The sequence below is a fragment of the Schistocerca serialis genome, chromosome 2 (genome assembly GCF_023864345.2).
Source record: "Schistocerca serialis cubense isolate TAMUIC-IGC-003099 chromosome 2, iqSchSeri2.2, whole genome shotgun sequence".
Taxonomy (NCBI): Eukaryota; Metazoa; Arthropoda; class Insecta; order Orthoptera; family Acrididae; genus Schistocerca; species Schistocerca serialis.
The window spans coordinates 401,579,700-401,600,076 of NC_064639.1; the positions used below are offsets into that span (position 1 = coordinate 401,579,700).

The following is a 20,377-nucleotide window of genomic DNA, read 5'->3' on the forward strand; positions in this document are numbered from 1 at the left end:
TAATATGAGCACGTAATATGTCAACATCACACATATATACGTTCAATATTGTTTCAACAACATTCTCCCATTGTTATTCTGCAACTAAACATACACCTCAAAATCAAAATTAATAAACCTAAGTAAGTGAAGACTTTTCATGAAATGAAGTTAATGGTTTTCACTTTACAATTTAATCATGCTAGCTTTAAAATCACAACGGTCTTGCCGCATTGGTAACACCGGTTCCCGTCAGACCACCGAAGTTAAGCACTGTCGGGCTGGGCCAGCACATGGATGGGTGACCATCCGGTCTGCCGAGCGCTGTTGGCAAACGGGGCGCACTCAGCCCTGTGAGACAAACTGAGGAGCTACTTGATTGAGAAGTAGCGGCTCCGGGTTCGTAAACTGATATACGGCCGGGAGAGCGGTGTGCTGACCACATGCCCCTCCATATCCGCATCCAGTGACTCCTGTGAGCTGAGGATGACACGGCGGCCGGTCGGTACCATGGGCCTTCCAAGGCCTTTCGGACGGAGTTCAGTTTTAGTACAGTTTACCTTTAAAATCAAAAGAAAATAACGCACAACAACGATGTTAATAATGAAACAGCGCTACGCTAACTCATTTCTTTCTTTCACATTGCACTTTTGAATCGCAACAAAAAAATCCAAATGTGTGTGAAATCTTATGGGACTTAACTGCTAAGGTCATCAGTCCCTAAGCTTATACACTACTTAACCTAAATTATCCTAAGGACAAACACACACACCCATGCCCGAGGGAGGACTCGAACCTCCGCCGGGACCAGCCGCACAGTCCACGACTGCAGCGCCTGAGACCGCTCGGCTAATCCCGCGCGGCGAATCGCAACATACAAATGTTAAAACCAAAGAGATCTCTGGCACCAGCTACAGGTCGTAAACCGTGCACTTTCACAATGAACAAAGCATGTTACCAATGTCTAAACAGTATTTCACAAACCTCTCACCCACTCCACTGCACAGTGCTTCGCACTGGGGCATTGGGTGGCTGCAGTGGAGCGGTAAGAGCGACAAGCGATAGGTGCGCCGAGAGGTTTACAAACTGTATTTTCAGATCATAAGAGCGTACGATCAGAATATCGTCCAAATTTTCGTGCGGGATCGATTTCTGGGGCTGACATCCTTAAAGAGCGCTTTTTCCAGACTTACGACGTTACAATAATTTCAGTATGATGCACATTAATAAAATAGTATTCATAGAAGTCGAAGTGATTTGACACAGTATTTGAATGCATGTACCCGTCTCCACGCCAATACTGCGAACGCACGCCTATGCGGTGGGGCTCGATTCTGAAGTAAGCCGGTTCGAATACTAGTGATGTAAAATTTTCAGCGCCAGGTTTTGGCGGAAAGGTGAGGACAGGTGGAGACGTACATTTCCTGATCACCAGTCTTTGCACCAGTGTCCTGCACTACATTCCAGAACTCTCAGCGGTGTCTCATGAAGTGAGCGCGTGTGACACTGTTGTGGTCGTCCGTCCGTCGGATGGGGCCGTTAAGCTTGGCGGCACTTTCGGTGTTGTTCGGAAGGAGTAGGCTATGTAACGGCACTGGGTTTCACCCTCTTCTTTCCTGCTATCCACTACAACACAAACACAACCCTACACTGTACAAGCACTCATCGGAATCATCCACACGATACAGATAAACACTTGACATTTCATAACATGTCTGAGGAGGACAATGGCAAACAATCTCCACTAGGACCTTGCTTAGAACGGCAATGTGTAATTCCTGCTTTTGTTCCCCTACACTCATTCTCTGAGTATGAGACCACTCTGACGTTTACTCCGAACGACAATGTGAATAACAAACAGTGGAACAACTACTACTACAGAGGCTGCTGCTACAATGATAATAATAGTACAGGGTGTCCAGAAAAGGACTCCCTGATTTCAAAATTAAATATCTCGAAAACAAAGATCGATAGAGGAATGCAGTAAACGGTATGTTTATTGTGAAAGCTGTAAGACGTTTATACAGCAGTTTGAAATAATAGTTACAAAAGCTGCTAACAGATGGCGCTGTTATCGCCATACGTAATGCCTAGTATAAATAGTGATCCGAAGCCCAGAGCGATCAGTTCCACTATTGAAACGTGAAAGGAGGTTAGCGTACCGAAGGAAGAGATTAAAACCATGTACTCCATTGAACAACGCGTTTTTCTGGTGGTGGAGTACCACAAGTTAGAAGAGAGTCCTACGGCAACAAGGCGAAGTTTTCAAGCACGATTTAATGTTCCAAAAGGACCCGATGCGAAAACCATTCGTATGCTCTTCGAAAAATTTCAACGAACAGGCAGCGTAATTGATGATCTAGTGGGGCATGTTGGCCGCAAGCAAACCGCAGTTACACCTGAAAATATCGCCACAGTTTCTGGAATTATTCAGCGAAATCCAATGTCATCCGTCCGTAGAATTGCATCTGAGACTGGTTTGAAGCGTTCCAGCACGCAAAAAATACTGGGAAAGAGCCTCCACATGTTTCCATTCAAAATTCAAACGCGCCAGGCCATACCCGTACGAGCTGTGCATCAAAGGGTTGCCTTTGCTAATCAGATGCTCACAATGATTGATAGTGAAGGATTTGATGTTGGCTGCATCTGGTTTACAGATGAAGCACACTTCCACCTGAATGGATACGTGAATAAGCAGAACTGGCGATTTTGGGGTTCCGAAAAGCCATATTGGTGTGAAGAGAAACCCCTGCATTCTCCTAAAGTTACTGTGTGGGCTACAGTATGCAGCAGAGGCATTATTGGCCCTTTTTTCATTCGAGAAACGGTCACTGGTGCACGTTACGTTGTAATTTTGGAACAATTTGTCGCCACACAGCAAGCGTTAGAGGATCGACCACGTACTGAATGGTTTATGCAAGATGGAGCCCGACCACATCGGACCGAACAAGTGTTTCGCTTTCTTGAGGAATACTTCGGGAATCGAGTCATTGCCTTGGAATATCCCACATTTACTGGTGCAGGCATGGATTGGCCTCCATATTCGCCGGATTTGACTCCCTGTGACTTTTTTTTGTGGGGCACAGTGAAAGACATGGTCTACCCGAAGCATCGCGCCACGCTGGACGAGCTTGAATCGGCGATTTCTGTGGCATGTGAATCCATTTTGGTTGAGACACTATGAAATGTGATGGCGAATTTCCTTCTTCGTTTGCGCCACCTCTGTAGTGCCAATGGTGAACATTTTGAAAGCATTGTGATGTGATTGTTTGCAAAGATTGTTTTCATACGATTATTTCACTTATGTATGCTGATATGAGCTGTACAGCGCCATCTGTTAGCAGCTTTTGTAACTATTATTTCAAACTGCTGTATAAACGTCTTACAGCTTTCACAATAAACATACCGTTTACTGCATTCCTCTATCGATCTTTGTTTTCGAGATATTTAATTTTGAAATCAGGGGCCCTTTTCTGGACACCCTGTAGTAGTAGTTGTATTGATTGCAGCGCATATAACAAGTACTTATCACAAAAGTGATATCTTCTGATATAGCGACATCCGAGGGAAAGAAATTTAACTGCACCAGACAAGAGCTTCAGGAAATGATGAGGATTTGCTGTGAAGAGGGGTACTTAGTTGTAAGGCATGCGTACAGGACAAAGGCAGATATTATTATTGTTTTAGTAGACGTGTCATTGACTGAGTTTTGAAGCCAGAGATATTATTTAGTTTTCCAAATAGAGCCAGATTTCATTCCAGAGACGAGTTCTTGCTACTGTAAAGAAAAACGGCTGTTGGATGGAATAGAAAAGCTTTTTCTTCTCTGACGGGAACAAGCGTTTCCGTTGCGAGGTTTAGACATCAGCTTTAATGTAGAGGAAAGATATGAAGCGTACGTTGATACGACGGCAAAGGAGACGAAGTGTGAAAACTTCTGGACTTAGTTACACGTAGACAGGATAACTGTGGTTAAGATTGTAAAACTTGATCAAGAAGGCCGGGGGCGGTTCAGGAAATACCCTTGTTAGAAATGTAAAAGTTATTTTTTTCGGAAACGATTATTCATTTTTTAACAGGCCAACGTCCAGGTCTTTTTTTAACCCATCAAAAATTAGGAATTGTCGAGCTCTCTATCTTGTACGGCCGATGGGATAGTCTTCGCCGTTTTTGGAGCATGTTAACCCCAGGCAAACAGTTGTTTTAGTTATTGCTTTGTTTCCGGGATATAACGATGAAACCAGCCTGCATTCAATGCAGAAACTCATTCGTATGTCGCATACATTGCTCCAAACACAGTTTCGAATTAAAAGCACTTGTTGACCAGTGTCAGCAATCGCGGCACTCATCGGGCCGACATTTTTCCCCCGCCAATGTATTATGCAAAATATTGATTGCCGTTTCGTTCAACTATCAGCAATAATCATGTCGTGGAATTTTTCAAGAATTTCTTCGATAACCACAGCTGCTGAGCGTCCTATATCACTCTCATCAAAAACATATGTTCGACACGATTAAATCCGTTGAACCAGTTTATAACTTTGAACCCCAGAAGAGTAGGGTCACTATAATAAACAGCAGCCAATTTAGCTTCTATTTTGTCACATCCAAAAAGGGAGTATCCCCAAGCGACTTACGGGAAGCCTAAAGCTGAACGGCCGGACGGGGAATTGAGCCTCTGCCCCCAGAGTCGTAGGACAAAAAAATAGTATTATTTCGCTTCCTCTGTTGCTGTGTGGAGAGTGGCAGACAAAGGGCCAAGCAGCTTCGTGACCTCAAAAGCGAAGATGCCGATTCACAGATTTTACGGTTCAGAATTTCGGGTACACCCTTGACTGGTGTCAACGCTGTGGGGGCGGGGTCTATTTCTTTCTTTCTATGATTGCCTGTATTAAGGAAAATTCAAACATGAGAACATTCTCATCTGGAAGACTTTTGGTATATAAATTTTGTTGGCGGATAAATAAACATTAATGTACATTTAATACTGTCCATTTTTCGGATAAAGTATAATGAAGTGCAGTCACAGTAAACAGAACAAAACAAATTCATTGTCACGTAAAGATATTTACTAGGTAGTATTTTAGAAACGGATAAGACGCTCCCCGACGTATTACCCTACAATGTTTTGTGGGAGGGGTGCAATGTCAGTCTTATTTTATGAAACACCCTATCCAATTTTTGCAATAGTCAACTGTCTACCTGGATACTGAGTCTGGATAGATACCAGGGCAGTATTCATCTAAATGAGTTTGGAAACCTCAGTGAAGAAACAGACTTTTTTTAGGCAAAGTTCGTTTTACACGAGCGACTTTCTGGTCGAAATCGACTACTCGAAGTGCGTGCGCCTTTCGTACATGCATGTAAACCAGCAACCAACCAGATGCGAGTGTGTCTGTGACGTCGGTGATCTATAAATTGTGCCGAGTGTGGAGTTCTAAATTTTCGAGTATGCTTCACTTCGCTCATGCGCAGAATACCAGAAGTTATAACATATTCTGGTCGATTATACTTTTGTTTAAGTGGCCATCTTCCGCAGCAGCTGTTAACATCTGTTGTTATAGGTTATATGTCTTGAGGTGACTGCAATCTAATTAAAAAGAATTACTCAAGACGCGTTTCGCTTTCATTTACAAAGCATCTTCAGTGGTATTCTGTAAATTGGATACACACGTTTGTACATTTATTCATTGTTTTAGGTTAAAAACAGCGTTTTCTTTATAAAGTTGGTCTGCAAGCTACTTACGGTGTTTCTTTACATAACCTGCTCCTTCCCTTCTTGCTAGCTGTGGTTGGTGTCGACAGGCTACCATTTCCTCCCAGTTCTGCCCTATAATCACTGTTCAGGCCATCCCTGTCTTTCCTCCTTTCCTCCCCCCCCCCCCCCCCCCCCCCCGTCCCCACATCTGGAAAAAAAAGAAGAAGAAGGCCACTCCTCTTACGTCTCTACCTACATACAAGACAATTTCACTAACCCTCTCTCTCTTTCTCACCCTCTCTTTCTCTTTCTCTCTCATACTCTCATACACACACAAAATCGTTTCATAGGTTGGCAACACTCACAACGTGAACGAAAACAGACGAAGAGGCATTAACACTGTGGCAGTAATGAATTACAAGCAGTTAAAAGAGCCAATTGCAAATAGTGCAGCGTAGGAAATAACGAAAAATGGCAAAAACTGCCAAGTGCAGATGTGAAATGAAGGCTGTCGACACCACCCAAAGCTAGCAAGAAGGGAAGGAGCAGATTATGTAAACAAACACCGTAAGTAGCTTGCAGACCAACTTTATAAAGAAATCACTGTTTCTAATCCGAAACAATAAAAAATGTACAAACGGGTGTATCCAATTTACAGAATACCACAGAAGACGTACTAGTATTTTTTCCTACTACTGTTCTACAAGAGACGAAATATCTGAAAGCAAAAAGGATTTAAATTTTACAGAGAAAAAAACCGATACTATGTTTAAATAAGAACGCAAACAGATACACGTGTTCTAACGAAAATTATCCAGCAGTGAAAAATTCAGAATTATAGAATGAGAAAATTAATTGTTGTTGTCATTTGGCACTTAGCAAGAAAACAAGATACAAACGATAAAGCAAGAAGGCGCTATTTACTGTGTTCTACATATTGTCTGACGTGTTTGCAAGTATATATTTTCTCGAGCAAATAGACGTATACGTTCAGAAATTCTTGGATGACACGCTTCCTATTCTTTGAAGCTCGGAGAAATTAATTACAACACTATCTGTGACCAGAACTTCCACGAAGAATTCTGCTTTGGACATTAATAAACCCTGTTGTCCTTGCTTGTTCTTACCTTTTATTACTATACTTGATTTTTCCGTAGAAAGGATAGTCCTTCATAAACCCACTTGCATCGCTCAGATGCCAAACTGCACAGCAGATAGGTCTCACGACACAGGCTATTTTGGCGCTGCCCTTTCAATGAAAATGACCATTCAAAACAGACAAGACTCAGTACGGGAATAAAACGCTAGAGGCACTGCAGTAGACGAACTTGTCTCGAGTAGTTAATTGAGACAATAAAGTCGATTGTGTCAAAGGGGTTTAAAACTTACACGGAGGGGGGGGGGGGGGGGGGAGAGGGAGAGAGAGAGAGAGAGAGAGAGAGAATCAAGTGATAGCTCTTGCGCGCAGACCGTGTCCCGTTAAGGGCAGTTGTCTGGAACGAACAGTGAACTCATCACGAAAGAAATTGGACTACCAAGCGGAAAGCTTCAAGCGGAAGCGGCTGGGCAAAGTGCCGTCGTCATTTCGTTATGGCGGCGCTCGGCAGCGGCCTTTGTAAGTGAAACCGATGCTCTCGACCTTCACAGGAGCCTAATCTACCTCGCGATCTGCTCCTCGCCCTCGGCAACAGCTCATATTGCTCACCGCTGACCTACTGGTCGACTACATCTCATAGTAATAATGCACTGGATGAAAACTTTTGATAACATGCAGCCTAATTCAGTAATTCTTGTGTTGGCCATCAGATAAATGCACATTTTTTTTCCGGATAATGCCCACAGGTTCAACTACCTCTTCTCTCTCTCTTCCTCTCTCCCTCCTTCCCTTACTCCATCTCCCTCTGCCACTAATTCACATATAAAATCTAAAGGCTGTTCGTTTTACATAGGAACGAATTTCTATTATCAACATTAAAATAAAGGAAAATGGAACTTCAAAACTACTGAAGATCACTTCATGCCCAAAACATTATAAAAAAGAAGTCACCTGTCATGAATGACTGTCAGCTGCGAAGCCTAACAGCGACTAGAAAGAATGAGCTTATCGAAAAGTAAAAACAAATGCCGTTACGATAAACGTTGGTTGCATTTCTGGCTGTGGTTCAGGAAGAGATATTGGGAGCGAATTTTCTGGATTTTACTCTAATCGTGTAGAAAGAGGAACAACACAATTAACGGAAAAGTTCAACCTACACACGAGAAAGTTATATACTTCAGAAGAGGAGTAGATACGCGGAGAAAAGTCCCCGTAGGTTTAATCACCGAGTGCATGTAGTGTACTTCAAGTGTTTTCAACTGCCATTCAGACGTATAATAATCTCGCCGAACAACATATTAATCACAGCATGAAAAGAGCGCACTGTAAAATTCCTTCCACTCCTTTAGGTAATCTGGTACAGCAACCGTACGTAGAATATTTGAAACTAAAATCAGTCTCGGGTCGGCGCAACTCATTCTTTTATTAACAACGCCTTTAGCTTTCGTGAAGCATCTTCAGATTATCTTAAAATTTTCCTTTCACAAAACAATTAAACGGTTTTGTTACACCGAGCGAGCTGGGCGCACTGGTTAGCTCACTGGACTCGCATTCGGGAGGACGACGGTCCAAACCCACGTCCAGCACTCTAATTTAGATTTTTCGTGATTTCACTAATTGCTTCAGGCAAATGATGGGACAGTTCCTCTGATAGGACACGACTGATTTACTTCCCCATCCTTCCCTAATCCGATGCGACGGATGACCTAGCTGTTTGGTCCCCCCCCCCCCCTCCCCCCATCAATCAACCAACCAAGGCTTTGCTACACTCAAGTGCAAAGCCGTCTCATTGTTTTTAATATGTTGCAAAAGGAAAATTTTAAGATAATCTGAAGGTGTCCTACGAAGGTGAAACGCGTTTGTTAATAAAAGAATAAGTGCAACCAAGACTGCTTTTAATTCAAAGAGCCGGCCGCTGTGACCGAGAGGTTCTAGGCGCTTCAGTCCGGAACCGCGCTGCTGCTAGTCGCAGGTTCGAATCCTGCCTCGGGCATGGATGTGTGTGATGTCCTTAGGTTAGTTAGGTTTAAGTCGTTCTAAGTCTAGGGGACTGATGACCTCAGATGTTAAGCCCCATAGTGCTCAGAGACATTTGAACCATTTTAATTCAAAGAGCACACTGGTCGATTTGGATCGCGATGCAGAACTGGTACCAGACGATCATATCACGTCCACCGCTGACATGTCACAGTCGTGAAGTGGTGTATGTCCGCCGGTCGGTTGCATGGAATGAGCGCAGAAGACGAGTCATCGTGGAGGCGGAACAGAATACCACAAGGGAGTTACCGTGTTCGGACGTGTCCAATGCCATGCGATTTGTTAGCGTACCAACGCAGTCAGTGCAACGTGCCTACAAGAAATGGTCTACCACTCGCTACTAAAAAACAGAGGCTGCAAAGAGACCCTAACAGACAAGGACTGATGACAAGTGTCACGCCACGTCACTGACAATCGGTTTCAAATCAGACAGTAACTGCAAATATTAGGATTGCGGGTCTATCTCAACCAGTTTCCACCTCAGCACAGCGGATGCAATGAACACAAGGAGTCGGGTATTTCGCAGAAGATCATTGCTAACAATAACACTGCTCGTCTTCAGTGGGCCAAACAAGAAAGATGTTGCACAGTAGCTGACTGGAGACGTGTAGAGTGGAATGCCAATTTGCAATTTTGCTTCTTTTCAAATGACGAAAAGCGTCGAGTGCACCGGCATCTCAATGGAGCGTCTAGCCAGTAGCGTTTTGGGGAATGCAGTTCAGGCTACAGGTTGTTCAATGAGGTTTCGCAGGGGTTTCTCGTGCCATGACTACGGCCCAATCAATCAGGTTATCGTGAACATGAACCACGATGTCTATTTCAACAACGTGTAATCATTTATTAACTGCGAGGGCATCGCTTCGGGTTTTAATGCCATATAGGAACTGTGGTAGCATCTAAAAATGTTTAAAAATTAATTGTGACAGTAATTTTGACTCAGAAACAGGATTTATTGTTTCTGATTATTATAGTTAAAAAAATGTACAGCCAGGCCCTAATTACACATTGTTTGCGACAATACGCATGCACGACTTTTCGTGTAGGCTGCGCTATAGCTTATGGTTAGTTTAATACTGACAACAGCAACGCTTCTTCCCCAGGATGGAAGATGTAACATCAGTCCAACAGTCGTTTCTCCATCAACTTTTCAAGCGCGGTTCTTTTACAGAATATCTGTATAAATTATTAATTTTATATTACCTACGTTCCCACTTTTTACTTTTTACCGGGTTCCTTTTTACGTTTCGCGATGGACTTTGACCCTTTCCTATTTCTGGACATTCGTACATTAGCGAGTTAGAAGTCTTAAATGCCTTCATGAGTATGTTTGGGAACGTGCTGTCTCCCGCTTGTAAACAGATCGTTTTTATGGATTGACTGTAGTAGACACAAACTTAATCGTTTTTATTTTCCATTACCTGCCATTACCAAAATTATAATAAGTTGTTTTATACATCTTTATACACATAAACAGCTGATGATGCAAATATAGTTTCGAAACCGGATGTTTCTTCGAGTAAAAATTTTTAACGGTCGCAGGAATCCCCCCAGTTCGACATGGAATATTTCGACTGTGGATGCCCTACAGATAAAGATATTTCAACATTATCCGTCACTAAGTGTTGCCCATTCATTTACATGATGAGAATGCTGCGGATATTCCCGCCTTCTAAGATGACAACAGCCGTGTTCACAGAGCTGCACACATAAATTCCTTGTTCGAAAAATGCTCAAGAACTCTCTTGCACACCTTCTCGTCCCCAAAATCACTCGATCTTAATCGTATAGAAAATGCCTGAGACTATTTAGAATATTTAGACCGGTGGGTGAAACGTACCAAGACACATGCCCGAAGTTTGGTTTCTCTATGGTATGTAATCAATAACGACCGGCTTTAGCTGGGCATGTCATATCTAGAGAATCTTGTGGACTCTCTTCCTCGCGAAATGAGGGCTACAGAGGCGACTAATTTCTTATCCGATACGGTTTCGGTACAAATCAAGTGAAGAAATTTGCAAGTAAATGTCCCATTTGGTCGTTGGTTTTCTGCATACTGTTCAGTCACTACACCTAAACTATGTGATACTTTTCGCTGTGCATGGCGGTATTTGTTCACATTTTCATCCAGCTCAGCAGAAGCACTTCCTCACAGTTGCGCCAACGAACAGAGGATTACGATTATGCTTGCTACTTTACTAGAGCAATCTTCTGCTAAAGTCCATGGGGCGACGCACTCTGCAACGTAAACGCGGTGGAGGTACTTGGGAGCTTTTGGGTCTTTGTGGTGGATACAGAGGAGTGGCTACGCTCAGTTATTTTGAACGTTATAGCGCAGCTTAGCTGCTGTTGCCATTACCAGGAAGGGTCGCTGTTAAAAGCTTTCTGCCAGAACTCCGCTCCATGTGTCGCCACTGGCACCCTATTACCGCTTGCGCTAAGTAACCAGCGCACGAGAGCTCACCATCTGCTTGTACCCAAGGGCACTGTATTCACATGACTTCTGTCTGTTTTCCTTCTTCTCTGAACTCTTAATTCCAGTTTCTTGTGGATCCTCTAGTCCTGTCTTTTCTGCGCAAGGTTTTACACAACTTTTTTGAGGAATTTTTCCAGCAATGTTCTCTTCGAATATTTATGCCAGCAGACCTTGCCGCCACGTCTGATCGATTCTCGGTTCTAGAGGTCACCGACAGTGGTCCAAAAGTAAAATGAGGTGACCTCTCTTCAACGAAATATTTCTCACAGGCGATAACTTAAAGTCAGTTACAATTTAGCCCACCCGGCTAGCCGCGCGGTTAAAAGTGCTGCTTCCCGAGCGGGAAGGCGTGCCGGTCTCCGCGGATTAGTGTCGAGGTCTGGTGTGCCGGCCAGCCTGTGGATGGTTTTTAAGACGGTTTTCCGTCTGTCTCGGCGAATGCGAGCTTGTTCCCCTTATTGTGCCTCAGTTACGCTTTGTCGGCGATTGCTGCGCAAACACTGTCTCCACGTACGCGTACACCACCATTACTCTGCCACACAAACATCTGGGGTTACACTCGTCTGGTATGAGACGTTCCAGGGTAGGGGGGGGGGGGGGGGGGGGGGGGGGGGGGGAGGTCCACTGGAAGCCGAACCGCACAATAACCATGTGTTCAGCGTGGGGCGGCGGTGGGGTGGATGGACTGCTATGAGCTGTTGCGGGGTTGTTAACCACTGAGGGCTACGGCGGGACGAAGCCTCTCCGTCGTTTCTAGGTTCCTGGTTCAATACAACACAAGTGGCAAGTGTTGGCATGCCAGGCTCTCGGCAAACCATGATTTTATATTTTCAGTGGCTGGGAGATTTGGAGAACATGTTGGCCAAGTTACACTGAACACCCTCTGCATCAAGGTAGATCGCGCCAGGACGGGTAAGACGCGATCTTGCGTTATCTTGTTGAAGTATAACGTTACAGAGAGCTGGAACATATGGCAAATCCTTTGACCTTAACATGTGATACTGTAGAAATTACTGCCTACGCGAACCAAACTGATGATACTGTGTATCGCATAAGTTCGCATACGTTATTTCTGAAGGTGCATCGGGGTAATATACTGACGGAATGTTTTAGGGTTTACAGTCGACATGACGATCTCACTTTGGTACGAAGTATTTCTATGACTGACCTACTCGCTTGCATAAGGCGTTTTGATAGGCATTCTGATGTGTGAAGATCGGAAGATGTTGCCGAGGTCGGTCGTTGAAATATTGTACGAAATAAAATGGGATAGTCAACTCGGCTGAAAATCCGAAAATATACCATCAGATAATCTATATGCGTGTAGTCCTCGAAGCACTATGTCACAACTCCGTAGCGTTGTGGCGCTAGCTTACTTTACTGCATTCCCCTTCGTAGCACCGGCGGCGGACAAAGTCATCCGACTTGTCAGCAGCTTCCTAAGCTAAGCGCCTGAATGGACTTAGCCAGACATAACCAGAGGTCTCATTACATGCAGCGTAAACATTCTCTACCCAAAGAGACAATCACGAGCCTGACGTGTAGCGTGCTGACACAAGGGATACATTACTTCCGTCACTTGCCTTACTCGAATTCTTATCAGCGAGCGTCAGCAGGAGTCTGGTCTTATTGATCCAGCTCATCTTCTCGCACCTTCGAGCTCCTATAATCAGTTTCCCTGTTCTACATCAACCTTTGTGTCCCATGACGTGAAACTAGCAGAGCAACTTATGAGGTACTCGACGGATCGAACTCAAGTGTATCGGGCACAGCCCATATGATAGCTGAATGCGACGAAAACTCATTCCAAACAGTTTAAATCTTAATCTCACAGAACTTCATAAAATGGAATTAAAAAGAAAAAAACATGTCATTTTGGTTCGGAAAATAGATATAAAAGAAGTAAACCTGTCCCCAGATAAGAAAGTTCGAGTGTCCTGAGATATACGGATATGGAAACTTGCGGACACAACCGGTTCACGAAACAATTTACCCGGTCCAAAGTGATGACTACCGCGTCCCTTTACAAGCCTCTCGGCCGCTGGACAAAAATAGTTGTTACTCATTGGCAGTTATCTCAAACTGCTCTCTTTTCTATTACGTTAGATATATCGAGAGAATCATTACCATTGCGAAATTGCTACCAAAAATGACACGGTGGTGTTCAACATAACAAAAATAAATTATTCAAATAACAGTTAATGTTTGCTAGTCTATAAACAAGCAGAAAGCTTTGTTCAGGATATGCGTGAAACAGAAATATACGCATCCATTCATGTCAAAGTAACACATATTTACATATTTACAATAAAACAAAAGCTCAGTTCCTCAGATTGAATTTTTTGAATACTATTTCAATACAAAATTCTTAAGCAGCCTAAGTCTAAACAACAATAATTATATTTAACATTTTGTAATCTGGTTAATAGCTGATTCTCTGCATCATTGGTTTCATTTTAAGCATTAAATCACGGAAAACAGCTCCTGCTTCTAATAGTAACTAAATCGTTTTTATATAGTAGCTCGCAGTCTCTAAAATGCACGTCAGTCACACGAAATTATCACAAGTGATTAAGAAATATGGACCTCCAGATGTGGCAATAGTTAGTTAGGTGCAGATAAAAATCTAAATCTGTATATATTTGACACCTTTCTCCCTCTTTGTTTATATTTGTATATTACTCTACAGTAGCACTGACCTTCATGCTATACGAAATAATAATCGCAAAAAACAAAAAATTTTCTTTGCTTTTCTTTACTTAACTACATACAAAAACACACACATTGTGTTTGCATAAGGCTGATTTTCAAAACAATTCAGTTATAAATCGGAAACACTAAAGATCATCAAGAGGAGCTTCAAACCATAGTAAAATGAGTATCTCAAAGCCAGGCCAAGCATTTCCCACGAAGCTCTACAACAAATTCAAGAATATACAAAATAAAAATTTTACCCACGGAAGATGACACATAGGTGTCGAAACATGTCCGAGTAAAAACAAAAAAAATCATGTTTGCAAAAGGCTGAATTTCAAAACAACCCAATTTTAAATCGTAAACACGGAAGAACCTCAAGAGAAGCTTCAAACCGCAGTAAAATGAGTTTACTTAACTAAAAACATTATTGCGCGGCAGACACAATTGCTCTCCTGGTTTTCATGACAACTATACTGGTGGCGTTTGCTGATGTTACTACACTAAACACCACTAAAAAATGGTTCAAATGGCTCTGAGCACTATGCGACTCAACTGCTGAGGTCATCAGTCGCCTAGAACTTAGAACTAATTAAACCTAACTAACCTAAGGACAGTACACAACACCCAGCCATCACGAGGCAGAGAAAATCCCTGACCCCGCCGGGAATCGAACCCGGGAACCCGGGCGTGGGAAGCGAGAACGCTACCGCACGACCACGAGATGCGGGCTAAACACCACTCAAATTATCTTCCTGTCGCCAGAAATTTCAGTTATTCCTAACCTTTTCTGCAACTGCAACTTCTCCACTAGTAACTATGTTTTCTTTCTCTATTCTATCCCGTGACATCATTAATAATTTTTCAAAAACCGCTAGACACACCGGATTTCAGCAAGCAAATTAACATGGAACTTGTCTTTTTTTCCTCAACCATTCACGTATCCATTTCGTATCTTTTGTTATTATGGGCAGTCATCTACACTATTAATAAATCTGCGAAAGCGTTGTGTAAGTCTGTTTGAACATGCTTCTCCAAAAATACTTGACGAATTTTCATGGGGTTTAGCAGGTAACTTGATTATAGATTGGGGCACCGTACAGGCTTTATTTCATCAAAATCGGATAACGGAAAAAAAGATATCGTGATTTAAGTTTGGCTAAATCCATCTTGTTTGTCTGTTTGAACATGCTAATTTCCAAAATTAGTAGACGAATTTTAATGTGATTTTCGTATGTAAGTTGAGTATAGCTTGGTGCACCGTATAGGCATCACTTCATTAAAATTGGATCACAGGAAAAATGATATCATGATTAAATGTTTCATCTAAAAGCGTCATATCTTCCTGTCTGAATACGATAATATCTTTCATGGGGTTTTAACAGGTAACGCGAGCATAGCTTGGGGCATCTTATGGGCTTTATTTCATTGAAATCGGACCACAAAAAAAATATCGTAATTAAAAATTTTATCCCTACTAATGTTATACATGCGAAAGTAGCTCTGCGTGTTACGTTTTCACAACTATCCCACTTTGAACGAAATTTGGGATGGAGATAACTTGAAACCCGAGTAAGAACATAAGCCATTTTAGAAAGTGTAGTACAAGAAACTTATTAATTTGAAGAATATCATACGAATTAGGGAAAAATATTTACTCTTTGAAAGAGCGATAGACTCATATCATATTTGTGAAAATGCTTTTATTGGTTGAGTGCTACGTGATATGATTCAAAGTAATGAATACAATGTTTATACAATTTTCAACGTGTTAAATCCATACTGCCTCACTATTTGTCGCAAAATGTATACGGTGTATAATGTACAGCTGCTTCAATAGCACAAAGCAGATGCATAGATGCTCGCTGCTGCCAATGCTCCTTTGTACGCACTGTTCGGCAGCGGTGCTGTGCATGCCGATGCATCGAGCACTGGAACAGCTTGAGATGGTGGGACAAGCGGACGCACATCACGAGCTATGCTTACCAGAACGTGCAGGCACGTGAGGGCAGCTGATGTTATTGCACATACAGCAGCTTACGCACTCCCCACCACTCATCGGAACACATGTGCTGATATGCGAGTACAGCTGTGTATAACAGCTAGTAGTTAATATAATAGCAACAAATGCTTAATCATTCTTCGATATCTGGGCTTCTTGAAATCGTGTTGCCACATGAAAATACTGACATAACTATTCCTTCTGTAATGGTGGCTTCAACATAAAGAACTGACAACGTAGTACTGTTAATAAATAATGAACATGTGGAGGTCCCTCATGTTCTGTTGATGTTAAGCAAGATCCAGACACGACGGCTTGGCAGCGGAGATTAAACCTCCGGTAAACCCTGCTATTTGCATTGCTCCAAGTCTGCATTTCACCAACATTCGTTTGAACATCACAGCATTTTATTAGGCATGGTATTGTTGGAAGTAGCATTCCATAGCCTTCCTGTGATCTTTGAAGCGATTTACCTAAGCCGGTTGTAACAGACTTTCAGTTAAACGTGGTATCCAAAGCAAGACATAACTTGATATTTTTCACTTGTCAGAGATAAAGAACTGATATGTGACATAAACGTTCTGCCATTATTTTGGAAAGACACACTGATGTTGTTTCTAGTGTCGTATCGTGGGAGCCACCTGGACTGACATGTAGGTCACCTCTGGTAGATTCACAGAGCTCTGACAGCACACCAATATGTCCTCAGGTGTTATCTCCTATGAGTCAATCTACAGGCACCATCTGTCAACAGGGCAAGCCCGTCCTTGTACGGCACATGTTTCTATGGACTAGCTGCATGCTGTTGAGATACTCCCTCGGCCAGCAAGAACCTCCAGTCCATCCCCGATGGAACTTGTGTACGACTAACTCAGGTGTCTAATGCAATAGTCAGGACATCAAGGTCCCACTTCTATATCTACATCTACATACATACTTCGCAATCCACCATACGGTGCGTGGCGGAGGGTACCTCGTACCACAACTAGCATCTTGTCTCCCTGTTCCACTCCCAAACAGAACGGGGGAAAAATGACTGCCTATATACCTCTGTACGAGCCCTAATGTCTCTTATCTTTGTGGTCTTTCCGCGAAATATAAGTTGGCGGCAGTAAAATTGTACTGCAGTCAGCCTCAAATGCTGGTTCTCTAAATTTCCTCAGTAGCGATTCACGAAAAGAACGCCTCCTTTCCTATAAAGACTCCCACCCGACTTCCTGAAGCATTTCCGTAGCACTCGCGTGATGATCAAACCTACCAGTAACAAATCTAGCAGCCCGCATCTCAATTACTTCTATGTCCTCCCTCAATCCGACCTGATAGGGATCCCAAACGCTCGAGCAGTACTCAAGAATAGGTCGCATTAGTGTTTTATAAGCGGTCTCCTTTACAGATGAACCACATCTTCCCAATATTCTACCAATGAACCGAACACGACTATCCGCCTTCCCCACAACTGCCATTACATGCTTGTCCCACTTCATATCGCTCTGCAATGTTGCGCCCAAATATTTAATCGGCGTTACTGTGTCAAGCGCCACACTACTAACGGAGTATTCAGACATTACAGGATTCTTTTTCCTATTCATCTGCATTAATTTACATTTATATATATTTAGAGTTAGCTGCCATTCTTTACACCAATCACAAATCCTGTCCAAGTCATCTTGTATCCTCCTACAGTCACTCAATGACGACACCTTCCCGTACACCACAGCATCATCAGCAAACAGCCGCACATTGCTATCCACACTATCCAAAAGATCATTTATGTAGATAGAAAACAACAGTGGACCTACCACACTTCCCTGGGGCACTCCAGATGATACCCCACCTCCGATGAACGCTCACCATCGAGGAGAACGTACTGGGTTCTATTACTTAAGAAGTCTTCGAGCCACTCACATACTTGGGAACTAATCCCATATACTCGTACGTTAGTTAGGAGTCTGCAGTGGGGCACCGAGTCAAACGCTTTCCGGAAGCCAAGGAATATGGCATCCGTCTGATACCCTTCATCCATGGTTCGCAAGATGTCATGTGAAAAAAGGGCGAGTTGCGTTTCGCAGGGGCAATGCTTTCTAAAGCCGTGCTGATGCATGGACAGCAACTTCTCTGTTTCAAGGAAATTCATTATATTCGAACTGAGAATATGTTCGAAATCCTGCAACAAACCGATGTTAAGGATATTGGTCTGTAATTTTGAGGATCCATCCTTCTACCTTTCTTATATACAGGCGTCACATGTGCTTTTTTCCAGTCGCTCGGGACTTTACGTTGGGCAAGAGATTCCCGATAAATGCAAGCTAAGTAAGGAGCCAATGCAGTAGAGTACTCTCTGTAAAACCGAATTGGAATCCCATCAGGACCTGGCGGTTTATTTATTTTCAACCCATTCAGCTGCTTCAGAACCCCAGGGATGTCTATCACTATGTCTTCCATACGGGAATCTGTACGAGACTCAAACGGCGGTATGTTTGTACGATCCTCCTGCGTGAAAGATTTCTCAAATGCTAAATTTAAAATTTCGGCTTTCGTTTTCTGTCTTCCGTTGCCAGGCCAGACTGATCAGTAAGTGACTGGATGGATGCCTTCGACCCGCTTACCGATTTTACGTAAGACCAGAATTTCCTCGGGTTTTCAGCAAGATCTTTTGCTAAGGTATGACGGTGGTAATGGTCGAATGCTTCGCGCATCGCTCTTTTTACAGCAGCACGAATCTCTACTAACTTTTGCCTGTCCTCATTCTCCCGATCTATCTTGTACCGCCCACGTTCCACTTACAGGTGCCTGTTACACGAAGTTAGCACATTTTAAAGCCGTAACACTAAATGACAACTTGTTTCGTTGATTCCAGTTGAACGACCGATTTTCTGCGGTAGTGACCAAAGACTCGTCAACATACGTGAGGAAATGCATGACGCGCGCAATAAAACCTAGAAAGAGGCACAAAGAGGAGAGTGTGACTCACCTTGACGAGGGAGCGCATGACGGGGCTGTCCATGAGGCCCTTGAGGAAGATGAGGTCGGTGTCATTGGCACCGACGCGGCCGTTGAGCTCCTCGATGTTGTCCCGCACGTGCTGGAAGGCCGCTGCAACAAGAGCAGAGGGCCACGTTACAGCAGCGGCCGAGCGGCGCCGCGTCCCACTTGGCAGGAGATCAGAGGGACTGCGTTACTGCTACTATTCTGCTTACGATCTAAATGATCTATCAATTCGCTTTAAACTTAATTATACATCCAGCTGCCCGTCTAACCGGAACACCGTGTATCGGTGAGACATCACTTTTCTGTCGTTTTGCCAACGTCTAATGTTGATCCGTGCTGTAACTTAAAGCGCAGCGTAGGCAGGTAGGTGAGCCAGATGTGTACCTGGAATACCAGTCAGGTCAAGAATGTCGTTCTTAAGCGGTTTTATGCACTAATCTATGAAAATATTGTAGTACTCCATACCCAGTTCAAAAAAACGACATTCAAATAGTGTAAATACAGGTAAGAGAAGAGCAACGTTAACACGATTCACAATATATACAGATCAAATAAATCAGCAATTGCGAATAGGGACTACATCAGCTGTAGAATGGAATGACGACAGTGAAAATTTGTACCGGACCGGGACTCGAACCTGAATTTCCCGCTTATCGCGAGCGGTCGCCTTAGCATTTTTTACCCATTTTTTTTAATTCCAGAAAAACAGTAAGAAAAATAGCTAGCTTACAATGAAATGACATAAATAAGGTGACAGATAACGGGAGTCATAAATTACAGCATTCAAAGAATGAGGAATGATATTCAGTCTTTAGCAGTAGCACACATTTAGCACCTTCACTGTCACCTTCAGCTGGTGGCAGTCCAGCACGCACATTTTCTTCTTCTGCAGCCTGGGGTTCCTCATCATCATTTCCCAGACCCAAATTACTCATTCAGTATATCCTTGATGTGTGTTCCTTACAGGGTAAATTACGTGGACAGAAGAGCAGTCCCGAACAGCGACATCGCAAAGTCCTTCACTGTCTTGTTATTTTTTGTCAATTACAGCCTTCTAAACGCTTCCTTAGGGAGTTCAAGATCTTCCTTTGTACGGACACCAGATGTTTGCCGTCATGTTCTTGTATCTGCTATACTACTGATCGACTTTTCATGTGTGACTCGCAGGTGAGGTTGGGGTCGGGAACGTGACCCAACCCATCTCCTCTCCACGAGGAATCCACGTGTTCCTAACCTATACCTATTCTATTGAAGACAATTCGGAGCATGTCACCATATTTCTTATTGGATTCTGATACTTAAGTGTCTTGGCTTGTTCAAATAGCTCTGAGCACTATGGGACTTAACTTCTGAGGTCATCAGTCCCCTAGAACTTAGAACTAATTAAACCTAACTAACCTAAGGACAGCA

General features: G+C 43.1%; 1 protein-coding gene across 4 annotated transcripts in view; it reads right to left on the minus strand.

Annotated features, from left to right (window-relative positions):
- The window catches only part of LOC126457234 (protein PALS2), a 341,045-nt gene that overhangs the window by 185,559 nt on the left and 135,109 nt on the right, over positions 1-20,377 (minus strand). For all 4 annotated transcript variants that reach the window (XM_050093366.1, XM_050093364.1, XM_050093365.1 and 1 more), the window contains exon 2: positions 18,951-19,072. In XM_050093366.1, the coding sequence (XP_049949323.1) occupies positions 18,951-19,072 (122 nt within the window). The remainder of the gene's footprint in view (positions 1-18,950; positions 19,073-20,377) is intronic.